Below are 24064 nucleotides of genomic sequence, written 5' to 3'. Positions count from 1 at the left end.
AGCCCCTGCCCTGCTGTCTCCTGGGAACACTCTTCTCCCCACCCCGACACACAGCAGGCTGAGATTGGAGACCCTGCCTTTTGCTCACCCTTCCTCCTCAGGAGCGGCTGCTGTGGTTTATAGACCTGATGGAGGTACCCTCTTTCCTGCCGGTGGGGACCGTGGGAGTCCCTTAGTCATGTGCACCCATGTTACCTGCATGTGTGGCCACAGGACAGAAACCTCCTCCACCTGGAAGCCCTCCTGCAGAGCGCACAGGGACCTAGGAGTCTAGACCTCCACACCTGTGCTCCACTCTGTCTCTCCCAGGCAGCGTGCTCTCAAGAAAGCCCCTCACCCTTGGCCTCAGTCTCAACATCTGTACAACCACAGCAGACCCCCATGGCTCCTCCAGTTCTGAGAGGCTTCTCTGTGTCAGGAGGTGCTGGAAAATATTTGGGGGAGGCACAGCAAGGAATGGCAGCTCTGCGTTGCCACCCCTCCTGTGTGGATTTGAACAAGGACTGCAGCAGTCCTCCAGAGAGAGAAAGAGCTGGAAATAATCATCTTTCTTCACCACCAAGTGCCACTGTGTGGTCTGCAATGCCACATCTTAGTAAGCTTTTGCTGCAGTCATGCTGAGTCGTAACCCCAAAATGTGGACAACAACCCAAACATTTCTTTCTCACGGCCAAAATCCCCTCCCGCATAGAGCTCTCGTACTTCTCCTATCTCCGCTGAATCACCTGTCACTTGCTTTGACTTCTTCGTGGGTTTCCCTTCCCCAGTAAACAGGGAGAGCTGGCGCAAAGTGGAGGCCCGGGAAGTGTAGAGCAGAAACGGAAAGGAATTCACACTCTTCCCGGCCACCTGCAGGATGGTCTTCTACCATTTGGCCTTCTAAACATTCGCCTCCTGCTTCGTAGGAAAATGTTCTTCGTTACAGTGTTCAGATGGGCAAGGTGACATCACGTGGCTGGCTATCGATGACCGAGATGCCCCAGACACTGGCCCCAAATGGAGCCAGTTTCATTTAGCCTGAATTCCTCGGATCACGCTGTGTGGTTATTGATCCCGGGTTAAATGTGGCTCACTCTGCAGCCATTTCTCTCAAGCAGACACAGTCAATCAAAGGAAATCAGATCCAGCTCTCCCCTATTCACAAACTGTTTATTTTCCATTTGTCTAATAGAGAGCCAGCCCTGGGCATTTTTTGCTGCCTTCACACAATATCATTTCCCCCCATAAAGACGTTGGCCAGGAGAGCAGAGTGAAAGAAGAAAGGCCTGCCTGATATTTCTTGAATTTCTCATCTGGTGCCAGCATGGCTGTGGCAGAGGAGCTTCATTTCACAGACTTTGGAATCCTACCAGCCAGGTTCTGCTCTCCAGAGTAGTAGTTCTGTTACCTTGGGCAGGTGACCTGTGTCTTCTGGGCCTCCGTTTCTGCATCTGTGCAGTGGACTGATAAGACCAGCTGTCTGTGGGTTGTTCTGAAGATTCCGTGAGAACAGGAGTGGATGTGCGGGTGTGGACTATGGAGGAGCCCATTCTATTTCTACTCCACAGGTTGGAAAAGAGCCCTGTATTAATCCATTCTCACACTGCTATAAGAAACTACTGGAGACTGGGAAATTTATGAAGAGGCTTAATTGACTCACAGTTCTGTCAGCTGTACAGGGAGCATGGCTGGGGAAGCCTCAGGAAACTTAGAATTATGATGGAAGGTGAAGGGGAAGCAGGCACCTCTTACATGGCGGGAGGAGGTGGAAGAGAGAGAAGGGGGAGGTGCTACACACTTAACCAGATCTCATGAGAAGTCACTCGCATTCACAGGAACAGTAAAAGGGAAATCCACCCCCATGACCCAGTCATCTCCCACCAGGTTCCTCCCCCAGCACTGGGGATTACAGTTCAACATGAGATTTGGGTGGGGACACAGAGCCAATCCATCTCAGGGACTGCAGGGGATTGTAGAGAAAGGGGGATTGGAGAGGTCAAGGCCAGCCTTGTACTCACAGGGCAAATGCCATTGAGGTCAGGAGGCAGCAGCTGGGATACCCCCTGGACTTGACCTCAGGCTTTTTCCACCTGGATTTGAGGGATCTTGTGCTCCAGCCCTGTCATATGCCTGGAAGGAGGCTCCCAGCACCTGCCCTAGGATGCTGGGGACAGGATCCCTGCCCTAAGACCTTACTGTCATTCTTCCCTCCTCTTGTCCCTCGAAAAGAAGGCGGCCAGGGGGCAGTGGGCATGGCGGTCCGCACCTCGCTACGTTGGCCTCTTTCCATGGCCCCTGCGCCTCCCTCCTCGTCTGCAGCACGGTGGGCTGGGAGAAGCTCAGGCCTGTCTCAGGCCCCTCCAGCTGCAGGGACCCTCACTGTCAAGCCAGCTTTTTTCAGAAACAAGTAGCAAATGGTCAAAGAGCTTTATATCTCTCCCTGCATCCTGACTTTGGTCCAACCTGGATGGTTTAGAGAATCGTCCTCCATCCATGAGCGAGGCGAGAGAGGAACTCCATTTATTCCTTCACTCATGCATTCAGCCCCACCTTCCTGCATGCAGCAGCCTTTGTCCAGCACCTCCTGCCTGCAAGGTGCAGAGCCTGCCCTCTTGAAGTTGAGCAAGTCCAGTGGAGGAGGCCACCGCAACTCAGATCATTTCCATGACGCACGCTCTGATGAAGCAGGCCGAAGGGTGGTGTGAGAACATAAGTGGGCCCTGCCCAGTCCGGGGTACTGGCGGGGAGAGGTTCACGCTAAGATCTGAAGTTGTTGGCTTCAGCCAGGCAATGAATGACATGAGACAGCTGAGGAGCTGGGAGGGCATGTCCGAGGGCCCTGAGCAGAGAGGCACATGGCCACTCAGAAGAACGGAAGGAGACTAGTGTCAGGAGTGAAGGGCAGAGGGGCGAGGGTCAGGAGGAGGAGGCATTTGTGTTTAACCCTAAAACATGGGGCACCGTGAAGAATCTCTAGTAACAACATGATGTGATCCTGTTTGTACTGTTTTTTTTTTTAAGAGGTAGGGTTTCTGTTGGGGTGGCTCACTGCAGCCTTGGACTCCTGGGCTTAAATGGTCCTCCCACCACAGCGTCCTGAGTAGCTGGGGCTACAGGTGGACGTGCTCCCATGCACAGCTGATTTTTACATTTTTTGGTAGAGATAGGGTCTCACTATGTTGCCCAAGCTGGTCTCGAACTTCTGGCCTCAAGGGATCCTCCTGCCTTGGCCTCTCAAAGTGCTAAGATTACAGGCATGAGCCACCGCATCCAGCCCTCTGTTCACACTTTTTAAGCTGTCACCTCTGTGGAGAGAGCCCAGAGGTGCAGGGTGGATGCGGGTGACCAGGAGGGGCTGTTGCTGCTGTCCAGATGACCTCCTGTCTGCCACCCAGAAAGCTGCTGAGTACGGAGGATGGTGGGTGTCTTCTCCTTGAGTAGAAGCGCCTCCTCCATCCCAGGGAGGCCTCAGCATATGCCCCTGCACCTTCTAGAATCTTCAGCTTTCCCAGAGGCCTTAGTGCCGCTCGGCCTGACCGCAGCTTTACCTGGAGCCTGAGTAGGACCATTCCTCCCAGCCAGTGCTTTGCTGTCTCTACGACAGCTTAGGGAACACCTGCCTTCCCCTGTGATGAAGTGGGGTTGCTGGAAGCTGTTTCTATCAAGCGGAGTCAATTCCGCAGAGGTCAGAGCCTGTTTGAACATGGACTGGCCCCTGCTGCCCTCTGAGTGAGGACTTTCCCAGCTATCAAAGGGGGACGTGGACTAAGCCCTGACTTAGGACTGGGGGCCGTCCTCATTTCTGTGCTGCCGACCCCTCTGGCAGGCTGGGGAAGTCCTGAGGCCCCTTCTTAGAATAAAGCTTTAAAAGTTTAAAATAAAATACAATACATAGGATGACAGATCATATCAGGAAGGAAACCCCATCACAAAACGTGCCACTTTAGGACCGAAATAACAAGGTTGAACAGTGGGTCAGTAACTGCTGTCATGTGAAGCCAAGAGGTGCATAAGTGGGCTTTTGCGGACACCTGCAACAGCTGGAATCTGACGTGAAAGATTGGCGCTTTCTGTGGTGACCACGACCACTTCCACCGCGGCTTTGTTGCCTCCGCTTGTAATGAAAGGAAATGTGGCCTTTCAGTCAGAGGTTAATGAAAATGAAGCTGTAACAGCGCTCCCAGCCAAGGTCTCAGGTGCCTGCATCCCCTCCCGGGAGCCCTGGTTTCCAGCCTTATCCTCAAGGCTCTTCTTGCCTTAACCTTCTAGAGATTCTGGGTCACTCTCTTTTCCACTGCCGTCCTTTTCCTAAGACCACAGGGAGGGAGGGGCGGAGCGGGTTTCAGCTTAGCATGAAAGGAGGAAGCACGGTCTGTTCAGCAGCGCACAGGCCTCCTTGCGAGGCGGTGGTGACTCCTGCCCCATCTCAGGGGGGCGTCATGCAGAAGCTTCCCAGACAGCTCCCTACTGTTGTGAGCGGGTGGTCAAATGTGATAGCCGGAATAGACAAGCTGGTAGCAAAGCACAGTGCCGGCCCGTGTTGGGGCGCTCGTGATCTCAGCCACACAGCCGGTGTGGGGCCCAGTTAGCTGCTTTCAGGACTGTTTCTCTCCCATTCCACACCTCTGACCTTTCCCTTCGGCCCCCAGACTTCCACCCCTACCCTGTGTTTGGGAGGGGGGGTCTGATGATCCCCTGTTGCCACCAGCATAGTTGACACTTCCAGCGTCTTGTCCCACAAACCTCTGGCTCCCTGGCCCCTGCCGCTTCACTCTGGGGACCCCGCTGCCTCCCAGGAATGTCAGGACTTACTGCCTCTCCCCTGCTCACATCCCTGTCCCTCCATTTCCCTACCCCCGCCTTTTCCTGGGTCACAAGCTCCTCTGCTGAGCCCAGCCCCTGCTGTGCCCCCGGCCTCGCTCTTTTTGCTCTTTTCTTTCCCCCCCCCCCCCGTTTCTCTCCGTTACTTTCTGCCTCTGCCTTTCTGCTGAGTCTTCTGTTTTCTCTCTTTTCTCTTACTCTCCCTCTGATCTCCCCCTCCCTCTGTCTTTATCTCCCTTCCAGTCAGCAGCCCCTTCAGGCAACATCTAGGCACCCACTGGCAACCCTCCAGAGGCCTTTGTGACTCAGTGCCTCAGTTTCCCCACATACAGAATGAAGAAAGAGCCACCCAGCCTCCGGCCTCTGCTGCATTTTGGGGTGGGGGTTGGGGAAGCCTGTTGGCTTGACATCAGAGTACAGAAGCACGACCAACAAAGAGCTGAAAATAGCACCTTTATGTAAGAGCTCTCCCATTGTAATGAGGGGGAGGAGGCCTCGAAACCCGGAATTGGGCTGAGAGGAGGATAAGGGCTGGGAGGGAGGAGCCGCATTTTGCTGAGGTGGCCCGAGGTGCCCAGCTGGCCTCAGGCTTTGACGTCATGCAGGGGAGCCTCACCTGTCCCTAAGTCCACCGTGCAAAGGTCAGCATGGGGGTTGCCCTCTTCATGTTGTTTCATCCCCTGACATTTCCCCTAGACCGTACCTCTGTGATATCAGGGCCCTGATTGGTCAGCTCAGGAAATAAAGGGTTCTTTTCTCTGAAAAAAGGAATTTGCTGAACTGCCTCAGATTTGAGGAAGGAGATGGAAGAAAAATGGCAGCAGGTCATCTTGGCTCTCGTGGGAAGCAGGTTTCTGTCAGGGATGTGGAGTCAGGCTTTGAATAGGGTTCAGCTTTCTGCCCTGTCCTTGCTGTGTGACCTTGCACAGGTGACCTTCCCTCTCTGATCTTCAGTCACTTCAGCTGTAGAGTGGGCGAAGGGTCCCATCTGGCAGGATGAATGGAGCCGCCAGGCCTAAGCCCTCAGTGAGGCTCTGGCCTCAGTGGGTAGAAGGGGAGGGGCCCAGGTGGCTGTGACTACATGTGGGTGGTGGCGAAAGTGCACAGGCCCAGCTCCCGCATGAGCTCTGACCTTGAGCCTCCTCTGGAAGCCCGTTCTGCAGGCGTTTCTGCTGACGCATCCCCTGGGTCCTTAGCCGGCTGTCTGCAGCTATTTCAGATGCATAAGGAACATGGCTCGGGGACTTGGGACTCCTGAGTGTCTGGATTCAGCAGATGGAGTCTGGCAGGGCTGAGCTCCGACCCGTCTGCCGTTTGCTCCACTTCCGGCCTCCCCCACAGGGCTGGCTAGTCATCCCTCATCTACCCCTCACCCTCCCACCTTTCCACCTCCACCTGCCATGTCCCCAGGATGCAGTTACAGCAGGGAACGAGGCTGAGGCCAAGGCCGGCTATGGTTGCCTTCTCTCTCATTTCTGAGAGGGTCGTTCTTGGGGGCCTCTGGTTGCTAGGACATCAGGGCCCTGCCCATTTCTGGGGCTAGGATTGAGCGGCATGGGCTTTGGGGTGACCTAGACCTGGGCTAACAACCCGGTCTTCTGTAGAATGGTCAGATGACCTGGACAAGTCACTTCCCTCTGAACTTTAGGTGTAGTAATGTGACAAGGGACAATCCTAGTACCTGCCTCACAGGGTCATTGGGAGGATCAAATGAGATAAGTAAAACACCCAGCACAGGGCCTGGCACACAGTAGGTCCTTCCTAATTTGTAGTTCTCGAATACCCTTTCCAGGAGAAAGCCACGCCCGCCTCCCCCCCAGCTTCCCTGGAAAGCCATCATGGCTTCCTACGTGGCTGAAGGCGCAAACAGACTCCCACGGCATTGGTCCCACCATGTACTGTCATCTGAGCCCAACCCCAGCTTCCCCCAGGGTCAGCTGCAGGTTGAATTCCTGGGGCAGGGGGCAGTGGCTCCCCTTGTCTTTGCTGTAGATACCTCGAAGGCTCTGACCCCTCTCTGTGCCTCCTGCTGAAGCCGGGGCCGTGAATGTTGAGCCTGGGGAAGTGGCTGCGTATCAATCACTGCCTCACTGTTCACCTTAATGCGCCTGGCTGGACTACCAGGGAGCATCGGACTCATTATGGTCTAGGAGGAGGGAGGTGGTGGGAGAGGGCCGCCATTGCTTTCCATCCTGGTTGTCACATGGGCCAGGGCACCTCCTGCAGTTCATTCTCTGGCTGGGGCAGATTGCAAGGCCTCTCCATCTTCTGATGCACGTTACAGTCACCTCCCTCATATGCTGAGCCAGGCCCTGTTCTGAGTACTTTTTAAGTGTTAATATGTCCGCTGCATAAGGCAGGTATTGCTGTTACCCCATTTTACAGAGGAAGGATTTACCCTCCATCACTCAGCTGTAAGCGGCAGAACTGGGTGTGAACTCAAAGAAGCTTCAGAGGTGGCAAAGGCGAACCAGTGTCACTCATCAGTGGGCGAGAGAGCATCCCAATCACCCTCTCCATTTTCAAAGAATCCCCCAACCACCACATACCGTGCCTGCATCCCAGGGGCTGTCGGCAGCAGCTTCCCGGGAGGCAGTGAGCAGTGAACAGGTCAGGACCACGTAAGCCTCAACTTTGTAGGGAAATGGGGGCAGTTGCCCCTGTGTGACTGCCCCTGAGGCACCGTGGGACCAGATGAGGCGCTCTGGGTTTCCAAGGCTCTCACCCGGAAGGCCCGTGCGAGCATCTTTTGGGTGAGATGGGGATCTGTGTGGCATGACTCTGGCCTCTGTCTTAGGGGTATGGTGTCAGGAGTGCCTTCTGTCCCCACCTGCTGCCTTCACACTCACTCGAGCATTCATTACTGCTCACTGCAGGGACTGCAGCACCACCCCGCTCAATCCCTGCCTGCTCTGGCCGCCTCCAGTGATGGCTTGAGTGATTGATTGATTCATTCATGGATTCATCAGTTTGCTGAACAAATGTTTATCAAGCAGCCACTGTTCTGAACACTGAGGAGAGAGTGAGGACCAAGTAGTTCCAAGTCCTGCCTTCTCAGAGTTTACATCCTATTGGGAGAGACAGACAGTATGCAAAGAGTATAAAGTCAGATGGTGATAAGCATTACACAGAAAACCAACGCAGGAGCAGGGTGTGGGCCGGGACGGCGGTGGGACAGTGCTGTTTTAGACAGGGCTCTTCTGGGAGAGGCTCGCCGAGGTCTGAACTAAATGGAGTAAGGGAATGAACCACAAGTGTGGTGCAGAGAGAGTGCGGCAGTGCAAAGGCCCTGGGGCAGGATTGAACCCATGATGTTGAAGCAGCAGCAGGAAAGGGTCCAGTCATGCAGGCAGAGTGAGTGTAGGGTTTGGAACTTCCTCCAACTGAGATGAAGAGACCTTGGGGGTCCTGAGCTGCAGAGAGATCTGGCGTGTGTTTCCGGGTTGACCCTCTGGCTGCTGGGCAGAGATAGTGATCAGTGAGGAGAAAAATAAAGCAAGGTGGGTGGGGTGGGGAACTTATGTTGTAGCTGGGGTGGTGAGGGTAGACCTCGTGGCGGAGGTGACAAGTGGGGTAGGTCTTGAAGGAGGTGAGCAACACCACGCCTTGCGGATGGATAGCCAAGCAGAAGAGTTGGAGGCGGAGACAGCAGCCAGTGCGGAGGCCCTGGCGCATCCACGGTATTCCAGCCTGGCTGGAGAGGATGTGAGCAAAGGGGAGCTTTGTGGAAGGCAAACTTGACCACATCTCTGTGGCAACCCACTGCCCTCTGGCTCAGGCCCAGGAGCTCCATGCTTGACTTCTGTGGAGCGCTAGGAGCTGCTCAAACATCCTGTCTCCTTCCTGCTTTACACCCTTTCCTCTATCTGAAACACCTATCGTTCCCTTCTTTTCTCTGCTCACTCCCAAAACCTAGCTTTAAGTTGTGCCCCCTCCTCCAGGAAGCCTTCCTTGATAACCCCTGTCCCAGTTGCATTATATGCCTATGTTTGCCTACTCGATGCTCTCTCTGCAGTCTCGCTGTTGCTTGTTTGCGTGTCCACCGACCCCATTGTCTCTGAGCTACAAATGGCAGGGGTGGTGTCTCACCTCCTCTGTGTCCCCAGTCCTTTACAGCCTGGAGCTTCAGAGACTGCGCAGTATTCAGCACTGCACTTGAGACTTCAGCCAAGTGTTGATGTGGCCATCAGGGTTCTCCAGAGAAAGAGAAGCAATCAGATATACTATATTCATTGTGTGGGGCCGGCCCACGCAGTGATGGAGGTGGAGTCCCATGATCTGCCATCTGCAAGCTGGGGGCCCAGGAAAGCTGGTGATTTTGTCTTAGTCCAAGTCCAAAGGCCCAAGAACCAGAAGCTCCGGTGTCTGAGGGAGGAGATGGATGCCTCAGCTCTAGAAGAGCACGCAAATTTGCCCTTCCTCTGCCTTTGCTTTGTTCAGGCCCTTAGTGGATTGGATGAGGCCCACCCACACTGGGGAGGGCAAGCTTTGCCCAGTCCACCCGTCCAGATGCCGATCTCTCCTGGAAGCACCCTCACAGACACCCAGAGATAGTGTTTCACCAGCTGCTTCAGCATCCCTTTGCCCGGTCGAGTTGACACGCGAAGCGAATCATCACGGTGGTGGAAGCTCTTTGCCATTCTGGACTCTGGGGCAGAGAGAACTGGCTCCCTTAACCCTCAGGAGAGCCCAGCTCAGAGAGGAGCTCCAATTGGCCACCCATAGAGAGCTCACAAACAGCCTTTTGGTAGCTCAGTGTCACTTAAGGGGGCGTTGGGTTTCTTTTTGTGAACTGAGAAGGGAAAAAAGAAATAGATATTTTTTGCAAAATAAGGCCCATTTAAACCTAAAACCACCTTGAGATTAAAACCATTAGAATTTTAACAAGGGAGAGACTCTCCCCATCCACTTCTCTCTTGCCATTTTCACACCTTCCTGGGATTCATCAGCCAGCGGTGGAGGGAGGCCTTGGGTTTTGGAGGCATGACTGCAGAGCACAGCACTCCTGGCCAAACCCAGGAATTCCCAGGCCAGGCTGAAGATGCCCCAGCATCTCTGGTAGTTCAGAGGAAGCCTGAAAGTGATCAGAAAGTCCCAAAGAAAACTTCAAAGTGACCAGCAGCCAAATTGACCTTCATTTTAAGGGGCAGAGTAAATTTTGAGGAAGTGAGGTATGTCAGGGCTCACCCGAACCACATGAAGGTGTCCTAAGACTTCCAGATTTTGGTGTGCTGGAGAGCAAACCAGTTTTCCCTTCTCAGCTTCTGTTTGCTCACCTTGCTTTCTTGTTCATTTCTAGAACACTCTCGACCTGGAGGAAACTGGCGAGGCTGTCCAAGGCAATGTCAACGCCCTCCCGGATGTATCCGTGGTAAGGCCCTGGCTGGCCCCTTGGTTCTGCTCCCCGCCCCCGTCTGCTCAGGCCCTGGGGGCTCCCTCCTCTCCATGATGGCCACAGAGAAAGAACGGAGGGTGGCAAAGGAGACAGGCCTCTGCCATGAGCTCTCAGACCCAGCTACAGGTCTGTGCACAGGCGCACCGTTCTGCCATCTCTAGCTGGTGCCAAGATCACTTGCCTCTGGTGATTTCAGGCAAGGCCATCAGGCTGATTGGCCACAGTAGGACTTTGAGCAAGTTTCTTAGCCTCTCTGCGCCTCAGTTTTCCCATCTGTAAAGTTGGGATGATGATCATAGCATACCTACCCCATAAGTTTGTGGCAAGGAGGAAATTAATTAAGTAAACCCTTTAGGAGGGTGCCTGGAAGGCTGGTGGAGCTGTGCAGGTGTCTGCTGCGGACCTAGGCAGAGGGGAATGGTAGTCACAGTGTCCGCAGCTGCCCCTCACCATGTACCTGCTGTGACGCGGGCATTGTGCTAACGGTATCCACACGGCTTCTGACATCGCCACACCACCTCTTCTGGGTAGGTGTGCTTTTCCCCACTGCCAAGAGGTGTGCTCAGAGAGGTGCTGTGCCTTGCCCAGGGCCACACAGCACCCCAGCCTGTGGATCCATCTCCTCCCGTCCATTCTCTCTCCAGTTCTTTGACCCCTCATGCTTCTAGTACTTAATCCCCTAAAAAGAAAAGCCAAAGAAATGCATTTTTTAAAATATATTTTCATCCTCTCCATCCCGTCTCTAATGAAGTCTTTTATTCCCTGTGACAAGCTCTGGCTGATGCCAAGAATTTCAGTTCCCAAAGGTAATGATGCCGTCCCCAGAGACACCCGCCAAGATCCCAGCGCTCATCAGCTGCCGAGATACGGGGGAGAAGTTTTCCACTCGGGTGTTGCATTATTCAGGGCTGCGTGGCCAAGAGCAGTTAGAGTGGGGACAGAATTCCAGCCGGGCCTGGCACCGCTTGGCTGCTCGGCCTCCCCTCTTCCAGGCGCGATGGGTTCTGACTCCTTCTCCACCTGCTGGGTTTTTTGGCAGGATGATGTCAGATCCCCCTCCGAGGGGCTGTCAAGCTTCAAGCCACTGCCTCCCCCACCACCTCTGGCCCAAGGCAACGACCGCCCACTAGGCCAGCCCAGGAAGCTGGGGAGAGAGGACCTCCAGCCGCCTTCCTCCGTGTCTTCCCACTCGGGCACTGTCTTCTCGGCTCTACAGAATCGCAGCCCACCAGCAGGCACCGTGCCCACCCCAGGAACCTCCTCTGCACAGGACCCGCCCTCCTCCCCCATCTATGCCTCCGTCTCCCCTGCCAACCCCGGCTCCAAGAGGCCGCTGGACGCTCACCTGGCGCTGGTCAACCAACACCCCATCGGCCCCTTCCCTCGGGTCCAGTCACCCCCGCACCTGAAAAGCCCCTCTGCAGAGGCCACAGTGGCCGGTGGCTGCCTTTCGCCCCTGTCACCCTCCAGCCACCCAGACCAGACGGGCACAAACCAGCACTTTGTCCTGGTGGAGGTCCACCGTCCCGACAGTGAGCCAGACGTCAATGAAGTGAGGGCCCTGCCCCAGACGCGCAGTGAGTACAGCAAGGCCGAGCTCTGTGGTCCTTGGGGGATCCCGGTCCTCTCTGGTGATATGAAGGGTGGGAGCACTGCCTGTCGAGGGACCTGCTACCCCAGATGTTTCCTGGCTCAGGGCCAGAGTGGTAAAGGGAGTTGGAGACCCCAGTTTGAATCCCGGCTCTGCTGCTGACTAGCTGCGTGACTGTGGGCAACTGCTGTCTACACCTCGCTTTCCCCATCATAAAACGGAGATAACAGTAACAACCCTGCCAGGTTCCTTCGAGGGTGGGAGCATCTTCTCCAGTTCCCCCTGCCCTGGCCACCCCGCATTCGCCAGGAGGACCAAACTCGTGGAGGGCAGGGTGGCTCCTGTTCCTGTCCCCCAGGGCCTGGCCCAGAGGAGATGCTGAGGGGAAAGGTGGAACCTGAAGTGGCCGTCTCTGGACCCTGTCAGGTCCAGGGTCAGGGTGCAGGAAGAATCCTGGGGAAGCCAGCCGACGCTGCGCCCCAGCTTGCTAGAGGCCATGGGCTGAGGGAGTAGAGAGAAGGGTGGAGCCTGCTTTCCCCACCCTGAGAGCTGTGGAGCTCCCGCCTGAGTTTGGAACATTTTGTTGGATTCTGCTGCCATCTTGAGGCTACAGTGATGCATAGGACCCATAGGATGCCCCTGAGCACCTGTACAGACCAGGATGCAAAATGCAGGGCCCTGGCGCTCACAGCTTAGTGAGGGGAGGCCTCTTAGTGAGACTCAGGGCTGTCACAGATGGAGCACTGCTGCCTCTAGAGCTGGCACGGAGCTGGACCCATGGGGTAATAAGAGCTAACAGCCATACCAACAGTGAGCACTTTCTGTATGCCAGACAGTGTTAGAAGGGCCTTGCCTGTAGTATTAACTCATTTAATCCTCCCAGTAGCCCTATGAGGCTGGTACTACTATTATCCCCATTTTACAGACAAACAAACTGAGACATAGAAAGTAGCAATTTCTGGCCGAGCGCGATGGCTCACGCCTATAATCCCAGCACTTTGGGAGGCCGAGGTGGCGGGTCATTTGAGGTCGGGAGTTCAAGACCAGCCTAAGCAACAGGATGAGACTCCCATTTCTACTAAATATACAAAAATTAGCCAAGTGTGGTGGCGGGGACTTGTAGTTCCAGCTACTCAGAAGGCTGAGGTGAGAGGATCGCTTGAACCCAGGAGGCAGAGGTTGCAGTGAGCCAAGATTGCACCACTGTGCTCCAGGCTGGGTGACAGAAGAGTAAGCCTCTGTTGAGAGAAAAAGAGAGTGGGGGGGGGGGGGGGGAAGAGGAGGAGGGAGGGGAGGGGGAGAGAAAGAGGGAGGAAGAATTTCTAGCTTACTAGGAAAAAAAGAGAAATTCCGAGAGAGAATTTCCAGCTTACTAAGAAAAAAAGAGAAATTCTGAGAGAGAGAGAGAGAGAGAGAGAGAGAGAGAGAGAGAGAGAGAATTTCTAGCTAAGAAAAAAAATTCTGAGAGAGAGAGAAAGAAAAAGAAAAAGAAAGAAAATTTCTAGCTTACTAAGAAAAAAAGAGAAATTCCGGCACACCCATCCTGAAGCCCTGAATGACCCCTGCCTGAGTGGCGGGCACTGCCCTCCTGCCCACCAGTCAACCCAAGACACTTGACTCTCTGCGTAACAGCCTGGCCCCTGAGTTTGCAGCCCAGGTGAAGAGCGCACACGCTGGAGCCAGGCAGCGTAGCATAGGTCTGTTCCCTTGACTGCTCCATTCTGTACATCGTACCTCCGAGTTTTTACAATAACCCCAGTGATCAGGCACCATCGTTTCTGTATCGGAAGGAGAGTATAGGAGGCTTAGAGAGGCTATCCTGCTTGCCCATGCTGCACAGCTGCTCAGTGGGAATTCACACCTGACCCGCCAGACTCCGGAGTGTGTGTTCTTAACTTAGGGTCTGGAACTCAGGGGCCAGGCTGTTACACACACAGTGAAGCGGCTTGGGTTGACTGGTGGGCAGGAGAGCATGTGCCCGCCACTCGGCTCAGCAGGGGTCTTGCAGGGCTTCAGGTCAGGTGTAGCAGAATTTCTCTTTTATTCTTGGGAAGCTAGAAATTACTTATCATATGAAATCTTCTAATTTGAATGTGTTGGTTCATCATTAAAAATTGATAGCATTGGCCAGGCATGGTGGCTCACACCTGTAATCCCAACACTTTGGGAGGCCGAGGTGGGCGGATCACCTGAGGTTAGGAGTTCAAGAGCAGCCTGGCCAACAGAGTGAAACCCCGCCTCTACTAAAAATACAAAAATAAGCTGGGCATGGTGTTGCACACCTGTAAGTCCAGCTACTTGGGAGGCTGAGGCAGGAGAATCACTTGAACCCAGGTGGTGGAGGCTGCAGTGAGCTGAGATTTCGCCCTTGCACTCCAGCCTGGGCAACACAGCCAAACTCTGTCTCAAAAAAAAAAAAAAAAAAAAAAAAAGCATTATGTGAGTTTTAAAACAAAGAAAACCCCCACATCTGTGGGCTGGGTTTGCCTCCTGACCTCTGTTTTAATCATCATGCCAGTGGCTGAGAACTGAGAGATCAAAGCAGATGTCCTGGAAGTCACGGCCTTCAGGCCAGGTCTTGAGTCTGTGGAGAGGGTAGCAGGGAGTGGACCTGCCCTCCAGGCCCATGGTCTCTTCATTCCTTCCCCTATCTTTGCCTGGGGAATTCCCCCAGCCTTCCAGCCTCCATCTCCATCACTGCCTCCAGGCAGCCCTCCCTGCCCCCAGCTATATAAGCTGCTTCTCTGTTCCTTTTCTCCCCTCCCAGCAGCCTCTACGCTCTCCCAGCTCTCAGACAGTGGGCAGACTCTAAGCGAGGACAGTGGTGTGGACGCTGGCGAGGCAGAGGCCAGCGCCCCAGGCCGAGGCAGGCAGACGGCGTCCACCAGGAGCAGGAGTAGCAAGGAGCTGCCTGGGAGTGAGAGGCCCACGGACGGGGCCAGCAAACCGGTGAGCCGGGAGGAGGAGGATGCAGAGGGCGGAGAGGAACACAGGCCCCAGTGCACAGTGGGAGGTCCCTGGACCCGGGTTCAGCTTGGCAAGTGACCGCAAGGCGAGGCAGTGAGCTCCCCATCAGTGGAGGGATTTGGACGTCCTGGAGGAGCACCGTCCTTTGCCCTGACACTGGGGGCTGAGGCTGCAGGTCGGTCTTGGGAATCTTTACACTCCCCTCAGTTTTGACATGGCAGGTGGCTGAGACAGTCTTTGGAGTCAGGCCTGAATTCAAGTCCTCAGCCACTGCCAGGCAGCCTTAGGCAAGCTCCTTAGCCTCCCGAGCCTCAGGGGGATTTGGTGAGGATTAAAAAGAGCTGAGAACACAAGTGCTTGGCTTAGCATGTACCACCCCTGAGGCTCCCGACACAGGGCTGGAGCCTGAGCTCTGCTGACCCAGGGAGGTGTCATGGCCCAGCCCAGACCCCTGACCAGGCCTGCCAGCTGCCAAGGCCTCAGTAGTGTCCTTCCTCCCACCCACAGCCTGGACTCCTGGAGCCCACGTCCACTCTGGTCCGTGTGAAGAAAAGTGCAGCCACCCTGGGCATCGCCATCGAGGGTGGCGCCAACACCCGCCAGCCCCTGCCCAGGATTGTCACTATTCAGGTATGTCCCCAGGAGCTCCCCTGGCCATCTCTCCCCACCCCACAGGGCCCTTTCTCAGCATCTCCAGGGTTTTGCAACTCTCATGGGTAACATGGCACGCAAGGGCAGAGCCAAGCTATGTCACCTTTGTTCTTCTGGGCCTCAGTTTTCCTGCTCCAAGTGGTGGCCACCCAGATTGTAGCTACCTGCTTGGCAGTGTTGGGACTGGCCCAGTGGGTGGTCAAAGCCAGGCCCACCTAACCCTCGGGCACCCCTGTCCTGTGTCTCCTCCCTGCAGAGAGGCGGCTCAGCTCACAACTGTGGGCAGCTCAAGGTGGGCCACGTGATCCTGGAAGTGAATGGGCTGACGCTTCGGGGCAAGGAGCACCGGGAGGCTGCCCGCATCATCGCCGAGGCCTTCAAGACCAAGGACCGTGACTACATTGACTTTCTGGTCACTGAGTTCAATGCAATGCTCTAGAGGCCACTGCCTGAGGGCCTCCCACCACTGCCCAGCCCCTGGACCCGGTCCCTTCTCACTGTTGGCTTCATCAAGCTCCTTGCAGGGTTGGGGCTGCATGGCCAGGGTAGCAGGAAGATATCCCCCCTCCATCCCAGCCCACTGGACCAGAACTGGGAGAGGAAGGGAGCAAGGCAAACAGAAGGTCAGGTCAGGAACTGGTGCTGTACTGGGTACACAGTAGGCGCCCAAGACAAGGGGGCTGCAGGACAGGAAGAAAGGAAAAGGAAGGGCAGAGCGCTGGTTTCACTGCTGCCCCACTGTAGCTAGGACCCAGCCCATCCCCAGATGCCCAAGCCTTTGTCCAAAGTGAAGTCACTTGAGAATTCGTGGACACAGCCCCCAACCAGGGGGCATCTCACAGGACCTTTAGTGCCACAAATAAGCATCAAGCAACTCCCCATTCACACCCCCATTCCTCCTGGCTCCTATACCCCATGGTATTTATTTATTTCCCTCCCCATACCCCTGGGGACCCAAGACCCCAGCTTCCCTCTGTACCCCCAGCCTATCCCAGAGGCCTTGCAGGTGACCAGCAGTGTCATTGTATTTATATACAGAGCTTATGACTTTAATTTTTCAATAAAGAAATCTGAACAAGGTTAGAGGCCAGCGTGCTGTGTGGTCTACCTGTGTGGCTGGGGTTTCCATGCGGTGGGGGCATGGGCAGGACAGGTGGGGCAGTCAGTGCGTCACAGACCCCACTCTGCCTGCCCCCGTGGCTCCATGTGGGATACACGGTGGGGCGTGCAGGGGTGCTGGAGCCACGCTCACATCTTGGAGCTTCTTACTTGAAGACTTGAGGGCAAAACTGAAGTATTTACAGATGATATTTTTAGATTAAGACCCACAAGTATGTTATGAGGTGGAATGCACAATGTGCATGAATGTTTTAAATCTCAGATGTGGTCCGTCTTCGGTCCATTTCCAGAAGCTGCCTTGGAGATAAGGATGTATATGCAAGCAATCAGCAGGGAGTACCCTTAGGAAAGACCAGCAGGGAAGGGGAGGAAGCCAAGCAGGGGTGAGATTTCAGGCGGAGTCCGCAGAGGGCAGCTTCAGCCTGGTCCCAGGAGGACCCCACGGTGTACACTAGGTCTAGAGTTGTCTCCACTCAAGGCCAGAGGGCCGGGCTTTCATGCCTGTCAGTCTTTGGACAAGGCCCATGGGAAGAGGCTATAAATTCCCAGTCACTTCTCTCTACCTGTGTAGGCCAAGCTGTTCCAGTAGCCAAGGGCAGTGGGTGTCAGAGCAAAACCTATGGAGCGGGTGGGGAGGAAAAGGTAGCAAACGCAGTCTGTGGTACCGCCACGGTACCGCCTCTGTCCCAGCCCCAGGGTTCATTCCTTCCATCCTCAGTATTTGTCTGGAAGACGAAGAATTTGAGAAATCCTGCTTCGTCCAGTCCTGTGTCCAGAGTTCTGCCAGAGGTGGGTTAGGGATAGTTGGTTCCATGCTCTTGTCCCAGATCCTGTCCTTGGCTGTCCCTGTTCTCTTTCCAGCCTGGGCAGACCACCTGAGCCATAGATTCCCCTGAGGCAGCTGGTGTTTCTGAAGGCACCCCTGCCATTCCCCCTCAGGGCGCTGTGGCCCCTCTGCAGGGAATGATCCCCCACCTAGCTGCAGGAAGGCTTTGTCAGGCCTCTCATCTACTGGCATTCAACTCCAAAGTTTGTGTGGTCATGGGCAAGTAGTTTAACTCTCTGAGCCTCAAGTTCCCCATCTGTAAAATGGGTTTGGTAGGCTAAATAATGACTCCCAAATATACCCAGATCCCAACTCCTGGAACTTTGGAATGTTACTTCATATGGCAAAGGAGTTTTGCGGACATGATTAAGTTAAGGTCCTGAGATGGGGTGGGCCCAGTGTAATCATCAGGCTCTTATAAATGGGAAGCAGAGAAAGATGTAACAGAAAAGGAAAAGGTATGATCATGGAGGCAGAGGTTGTTGCAGTGATGAGCTTTGATGATGAAGGAAAGGACCACAAGCCAAGGAATGTAGGCAGCCAATAGAAGCAGAGAAAGGCAAGAAAGTGGATTCTCGCCTCAGAGCCTCCAGAAGGAAACGGTCCCACTATCACCTGGACCTGAGCCCAGTGAGACTGATTTCAGACTTCTGCCCTCTGTAAGAGAAGGCATTTGTGTTGTTTTAATTTATGACAACAGCCACAGGAAACTAACACAAGGATGCTGCTGCCCCCAGCAGCTGCCACTCACAGCCCCATGTCTGTACTTGGGAGGAGTAGGACAAGAATGAGTTTCTGGACTTGTTGCTTCTGTAATTCCTGGGCCTGACTCTGAGGCTGCAGCCCATTGGGTGCGAGAATTTTAAAAATTTCCTTTGCAATTGGACTTAGAAAGGTCCAGCTCGTTGTCCAAAGTCACACAGCTAGAGAGGACAAGTTTGGACCCACTGCTGCCTGAAGCCTGGGTCTGCTCTTCCCTGCACCTGTCCTGGTGTCGTTTTAAGTGTGGTGGGCTAAGGCAGCTTCAAGTACTGGGAGGGTGGGGGAAGGGTTGTCAGAGGTCCACCCTGGCCACATGTACCTGTGACCCTGGCATCTTTACTCATGATACCAAAGTGGGAGGTGTGTGTGGGGGGAATGATTGGAGAGTTGCAGGGTCTGCTTCTCCCTTCCTGGAGAATGCTGGGCAGGTTACAAAATGCACCAAACCTCAGTTTCCCCTTCTGTTCAAGAGTCAGACAGGACTGCCATGCTGCTTAGGAACCTAGGAACACAGTTCACTTCCATGACCTGTGTGGAAAAACACCTGGGGTTCGTCCTACCCTGACATTTCAGAGCCAGAGCCCAGAAGGATTAGCTAAAATGTTTGCCCCGGCACAGAGCTGGTCCTTAGTGGGTAGAAGCTGCTGCTAAACTTACTACTGGATGCGTGTCCAGGGAGTAACGGGCAACCTGGGGAACTGGCAAGTGCTTTCTACCAGGAGGAAAAACTTCAAAGCATTCAACTTTGGATGCAGCTGGATGAGGAACCTTGGGCAAGTCTCTTCTTCAACAGGACTTTATTAACCCTCTTGTGTTAATAGGGTCAGTCAAGGTGCTCTTTAAATCAGTACCACTGATTTATTTCTTACGGGCCTGCCATTATGTTTGTTTATTTACTCTCAGCAACTGTATAAGGTGTGGGTATGAATCCCATTTGCTTGAGGCTCACTGACAGCAGGTGGCAGAGCTGGGGCAAGAGCCCAGGTGAGTTGGACACTGTGCATCCCCGTCCTTTGGGGTGTTTGTGTGGTGGACAAGGGATGATGTCTGTGCTGCACTCACAGTAGGACCTTGGAAAAGTTCTTGTCCATCTCCGGGCTGGATTTCCATGCTTGCCTGATGGAGGGGGGTTGGACTAGAATATACTTAGGGGGAGATGATAATACCTACTACCTCACAGGAGACGACTGAGCAGCAGAAGAGCTTCCAACAGGTCTGACCTGTAATTAGTGATCAAGAAAAGTTTATTATTACTGTTACTAACCAGTCCGTTTCAGCCATGACAGTTTGTGATTTCCTCCTCACTGTGGCTCTCTGCGATTTTTTTTTTTTTTTTTTTTGAGATGGAGTCTCACTCTGTTGCCCAGGCTGGACTGCGGTGGCCCAATCTTGGCTCACTGCAACCCCCGCCTCCTAAGTTAAGCGATTCTCGTGCCTCAGCCTCCCAAGTAGCTGGGATTACAGATGTGTGCCACCATGCCCAGCTCATTTTCGTATTTTGAGTAGAGACGTGGTGGGAGGGGTTTCGCCATGTTGGCCAGCCTTGTCTCGAACTCCTGACCTCAGGTGATCCGCCCGACCTCCCAAAGTGCTGGGATTACAGGCGTGAGCCACTCTGTGCGATCTTGCATAAATGTCTTACCCTCCGCAGACCAGGCCTCCATCTCCAGGTCAGCGGTGGGGCTGATCGCGGTGAGGACGCACAGCCTCCCAGGTCCGACATTTTCATCTGGCAGCAGGGTTTGCGCTCCCCGCGTCCCAGTCCCTGGGGGCGGGCCGTGGAGGCCGCCTCTCTGCGATTGGTGCGCTCCCGGAGGCCCCGCCCCCCTGGGCCGCTCCCCGCCGTCATGGGCGGGGCTTGGGATTTTGCAAAGGAGCCACCGCCCCGCCCCGCGCCCGGATTGGAGGCCTTTGTTTGCCGCTCAACTCCAGGAAACCACCCGCGCGCGGCGGCTGCCAGCAGGTGAGGCGTGGGGAGGGGCTCGCAGTGCGTCCGGGGTGGTCCCGGCCCCTCGCTGGGACTCAGTTTCTCCGTCGGGAGAATGGGGAGGGAGAGTGGACAGCACCAATGGGCTCCGTTCCACTGTGACGGCGCTGCTTTCGGTCTTTTCCACGTGGAAACACCACGCGCACGCGAAGGAGACGCATCGCGGCTCCGGGAATGGGAGGGAGCCCTGGACGGGCGATCCGGGCCCCGGTCCAAACCCTGCCGGCCGCGGGGTTCCGCAGTCTCCACCCTCCGACCTCAGTCTCCACCTCTGCACAATGGGGGCGTTGGCCTTTTCTCGCTCCAGCTGGGGCTGGTGGCAGGGAGGGGAGGGGTCCTGGGGGAGCTCGGGGGTGGGCCTTGGCGGGGCCTCGGCCAGTGTTTGGGCTGGAGGCGTGGCCCGTGTTGCTGTGGTTACTGGAGAGGTGGGGCTCTTCTGTCTGGGATTTGTGTGAGATTCGTTCACCCAGCAACAATCCGCGCAGCCTGGCGGCCCTCGGAGCTGCGCGCCCTTCCCGGACGCCTAACGCAAGTTTCTTTTCCTCTTTTTGTCACGGGGTGGGAGGTAGAGCAAGGGCCAGTGTCGGGTAGGCAGCCTGACAATGGTAGGAACTGAACGAGCTGCAGAAATATGCCCAGTTCCCTCTTGGTACACATAGAGGAGGAGAATGAAGTCCAGAGAAGGGTCGTGATTGGCCCAAGGGCGCACAGCAGGGAGGTGCAGAGCTGGGCTCTCCCCAGTGTGATGGGGCTGGCACAGGCAGAGCCAGAGTTTGCTCGCTGCGTGACCTTGGGCGACACTTTCAAAGCTCCTTTCCCGGGCTTTTGTTGAAAGAAATGACGAATTGGAGCCCATCATTACCTATGTTTAAAAACCTGCTTCTGAGATAGTCGGAAGGGAAAAGTGCTGATAACAAATCCGGGCTATGTCGGAACAGAGGGAAGCTGAGACAGGCTGCAGTGAAAAGAGACATTGTTCCTGTCCTCTAGAACAGAAGGAGAAGAAATGGGCTGGAACTGAAGCATGAAAGACTGAACTTAGATACACACAGGGACTTCCCAAAAGACTTTTCCAGGAGCCTCCTCTGGAGTTGGTGGGTTTTATCTGGGGGCTGTTTTGTTAATAAAACAGAATGGCTACCCATCTGTTAGAGGGGGCTCAAGCCTGGTTTACTTACAGGGGAGTGGAACCTATAGTGTTTTGGGACTCTGGGTTTATTCCCAGGGACAGTCTCACAGTTCTTCTGCAGGAGGGAGACGATGCCCACATGGGGCCTTTGCCTCCTAAAGTCCAGCTGGTTTGCATTTAACACATGTGATTGGGGCTGTTTGTTGCAAGGGGATTTCATCAGCTCCCACCGTCCTGCAGACTCTGCCAGGGGCGCTAGGATCGGGGTTTCCAGAGAGACTGGGAATGGTCCCAGCACTGCAAGGCCGTCATGCTAGAGGGTATTTTGGAAATTGGTGCACAACATGGACATTTCAGTTTCCCCCCATGAGGCATGGAGAAGGAAGAGTATTTTTAAAGCATTCACATCCCCAGTCGAATGCCTGGCCCTTTTTATGTTTCCTAGGTCCTAGAAGGTGGGAATGATCTGGAGACCAGGAGTAAGAAGCACTGGGTTTAGATCCCCAGCCTGGCTTCAGTTCTGAGTGCCACAGTTTTCCCTTCCATAAAGTGAGGTTGGTAATGCCCACTTTACCACCATAGGCTCGAGTGAGGGGGCATCACTGAAAGCTTTTGCTCAGTCCACATTCTAAGTAAATGAGGAAACTGAGGCTCAAAGAAAGGAAGGAATAATGACAACAATAATACCATTGGTATTATTAGCTAATATTTATTGAGTGCTACATTCTAGCCACTGTGCCAGGGCTTTTACTGCAAGAAGTAAGGTTTAGGAGGGCAGAGGCTCGTATCTGTTTTGTCACCATTGTTATTCCCTCGTGCCTACCTAGTACAGAGCCCTACATATAGTAGGTGCTCAAGACATTGTTGTTGATCGTTTAGATTATGTCAGTTACCTGATGTTGAAGTGGGTGTTATTGCTGTCCCGTTGTACAGATAGAAAGCCTGAAGTTCAGAGAGGTTAAGCCACTTGACTAGAGTCACACAGCTTTTCACTGGTGTTAGCTCATTCTTACTTTGGGGTACGCAGGGTGTGTTGGTGTCAGCTCAGGAGAGCGGATTATGCCCATCTCTTCCCAGTGCTGCATGCAGTGATGTCAATAGCCTGAAATTGGTATGGTCAATTTCAGTAAGGGTGTTTAACACCATCAAAATTAGTAACACCACAAATCAGGGCTTTTTCTTACCTTCTTCTTCTTTTTTTTTTTTTTTTTTAAAGAGAGCTGCAGATGAAGGGTGGGGTGGTGGGAGATGGAAGGCCAGCCTTGCTTCTGCTTGGCAGCTTGGAGTTGGGGGCTTCTTGGCAGAGCCCAGCAGAGCCAGGCCAGAAGGGCTGCCCCCCACAGCAGCTCCCCGAAGTATGGGATTTGGGAAGAAAACCTTTGTGACATGGCTTTTGCAGCCTATGGTGTGAGTTATGCAGTGCAGCAGCCCCTGACTTGGGAGCAGGTTGGTATGAGCCTGAATCCCAGGCCAAAATGTCTGGCCTTTAACCTGAAAGTGACAGGAGCCACTGATGGTCATTAAGCAGGGGAAAAGCCCCACAGGATGGTGCCCTAAGATGGTTTATCCATTGTGCCAAGGGGTTGGGGGCTGAGTCAGGGTAGGTGATGGGGAAGAGGCGCTGCAGTTGACCAGGGGAGCCAGAAGGAGCTAACCCCTCGTTTCTGAGCATGTCCTGTGCGCAAACACGTTATCTTGTTACTTTACACATGCATGCCCGAGGGAAGGAAAAGCCTCTGTCTATAAATGAGGTTATCAGATAAGTTCTGAAACAAAACAGTGAAGGGCGGATCTACCAGAGGTGACCTAGGCTTCCTGCCCCCAAAATCTCACGTTCTCACTCCCCCGTCCCTCCTGCACCCCAGCTTGCAGTTCCATCTTGGCTCTGGGCTTCTTTGCCAAATGTCAGGAACTCCAGCTCCATTGCCAAGTGAGACCTTCTGTGCCCAGTGCCGCTCCCACACCAGCCCCTAAGTCCTTGCCAGCATTCTCCCTCCAATCCCCCCCTCCACCCTGCTCAGTTTATTCTGGGGAAGGAGCCTGGGATCAGGGCCAGGGTGGGATGTCCAGCTGTCAGTCTCCTCAGGGTCCTGGGACCACAGCAAAGGACCAGGACTGAGGAGGAGAGGTCTCAGGGTCCAGGAGGTGCGCTCAGTCCACCACTAAGGATTCGTCTGGAGGATAATGCTTTATTTGTAGATACAGACCCAACGGTGCCCTAATGTGCTGTGTGACTTTGGGCAAGTTGTATAACCTCTCTGAGCCTTTCTTCATCTGTTAATTGCTTAATTATTTATAAGGATCCAATCCAGCAACAAATGTCGTGCCTCCAAATGCAAAAAGTGGCTAAGGCTGGTGGCTGATTGCATCCTCTCCTTTTTGTGATTTTCATGTGTTCCCGCATGTTGTGTAATGGGTGTATCGCAGAAAACAACATATTGTATTAGAGTTTAAACAGAGGAGGAGAAGGTGTGGGGGTTACAGAATGTTAAAGGAGGTCAGAGCCTTAAAGGGCCTCAAAGAGCCCAACCATACCTTTCACCTTTCACAGGAGGGGAAAGTGAGGGTGGAAGTGCCTGAGGTCAGAATGAAGCACCACACAGATGTGAGGTGGTATTCGTTTGTTCTGTTTTTAAAAATAGTATATGTTCATTATTCTTATTTTTTAAAGGAACTGTTATTTTTAGAAAATACCCAGAAGGAAAAATGGCAAACTTACCTATCAAAAGAACTCACCTACTACCTCATGATAATTATTGTAAACCTTTTTTTTTTAAATTGAGACGGAGTTTCACTCTCGTCGCCCAGGCTGGAGTGCAGTGGTACGATCTCGGCTC

The 24064-nt window shown here is 54.1% G+C and overlaps 1 protein-coding gene across 5 annotated transcripts in view; it reads left to right on the top strand.

Moving 5' to 3' along the window:
• The window catches only part of LOC116545586 (whirlin), a 104926-nt gene extending 88432 nt beyond the window's left edge, over positions 1-16494 (top strand). For 3 of the 5 annotated variants that reach the window (XM_032272125.1, XM_032272123.1, XM_032272121.1), the window contains 5 exons: positions 10100-10171; positions 11235-11772; positions 14554-14735; positions 15261-15383; positions 15661-16494. In XM_032272125.1, the coding sequence (XP_032128016.1) occupies positions 10100-10171; positions 11235-11772; positions 14554-14735; positions 15261-15383; positions 15661-15843 (1098 nt within the window). In that variant the 3' untranslated portion in view covers positions 15844-16494. The remainder of the gene's footprint in view (positions 1-10099; positions 10172-11234; positions 11773-14553; positions 14736-15260; positions 15384-15660) is intronic. The other 2 variants (XM_032272124.1, XM_032272122.1) reach the window with 1 other exon arrangement.
• The last annotated feature ends 7570 nt before the right edge of the window (positions 16495-24064 follow it).

Source organism: Sapajus apella, unplaced genomic scaffold, assembly GCF_009761245.1.
Source record: "Sapajus apella isolate SASKATOON/1434 unplaced genomic scaffold, GSC_monkey_1.0 scaffold294, whole genome shotgun sequence".
In the NCBI taxonomy this organism is placed as follows: domain Eukaryota; kingdom Metazoa; phylum Chordata; class Mammalia; order Primates; family Cebidae; genus Sapajus; species Sapajus apella.
This window is presented reverse-complemented; position numbering and strand designations above follow the sequence as displayed.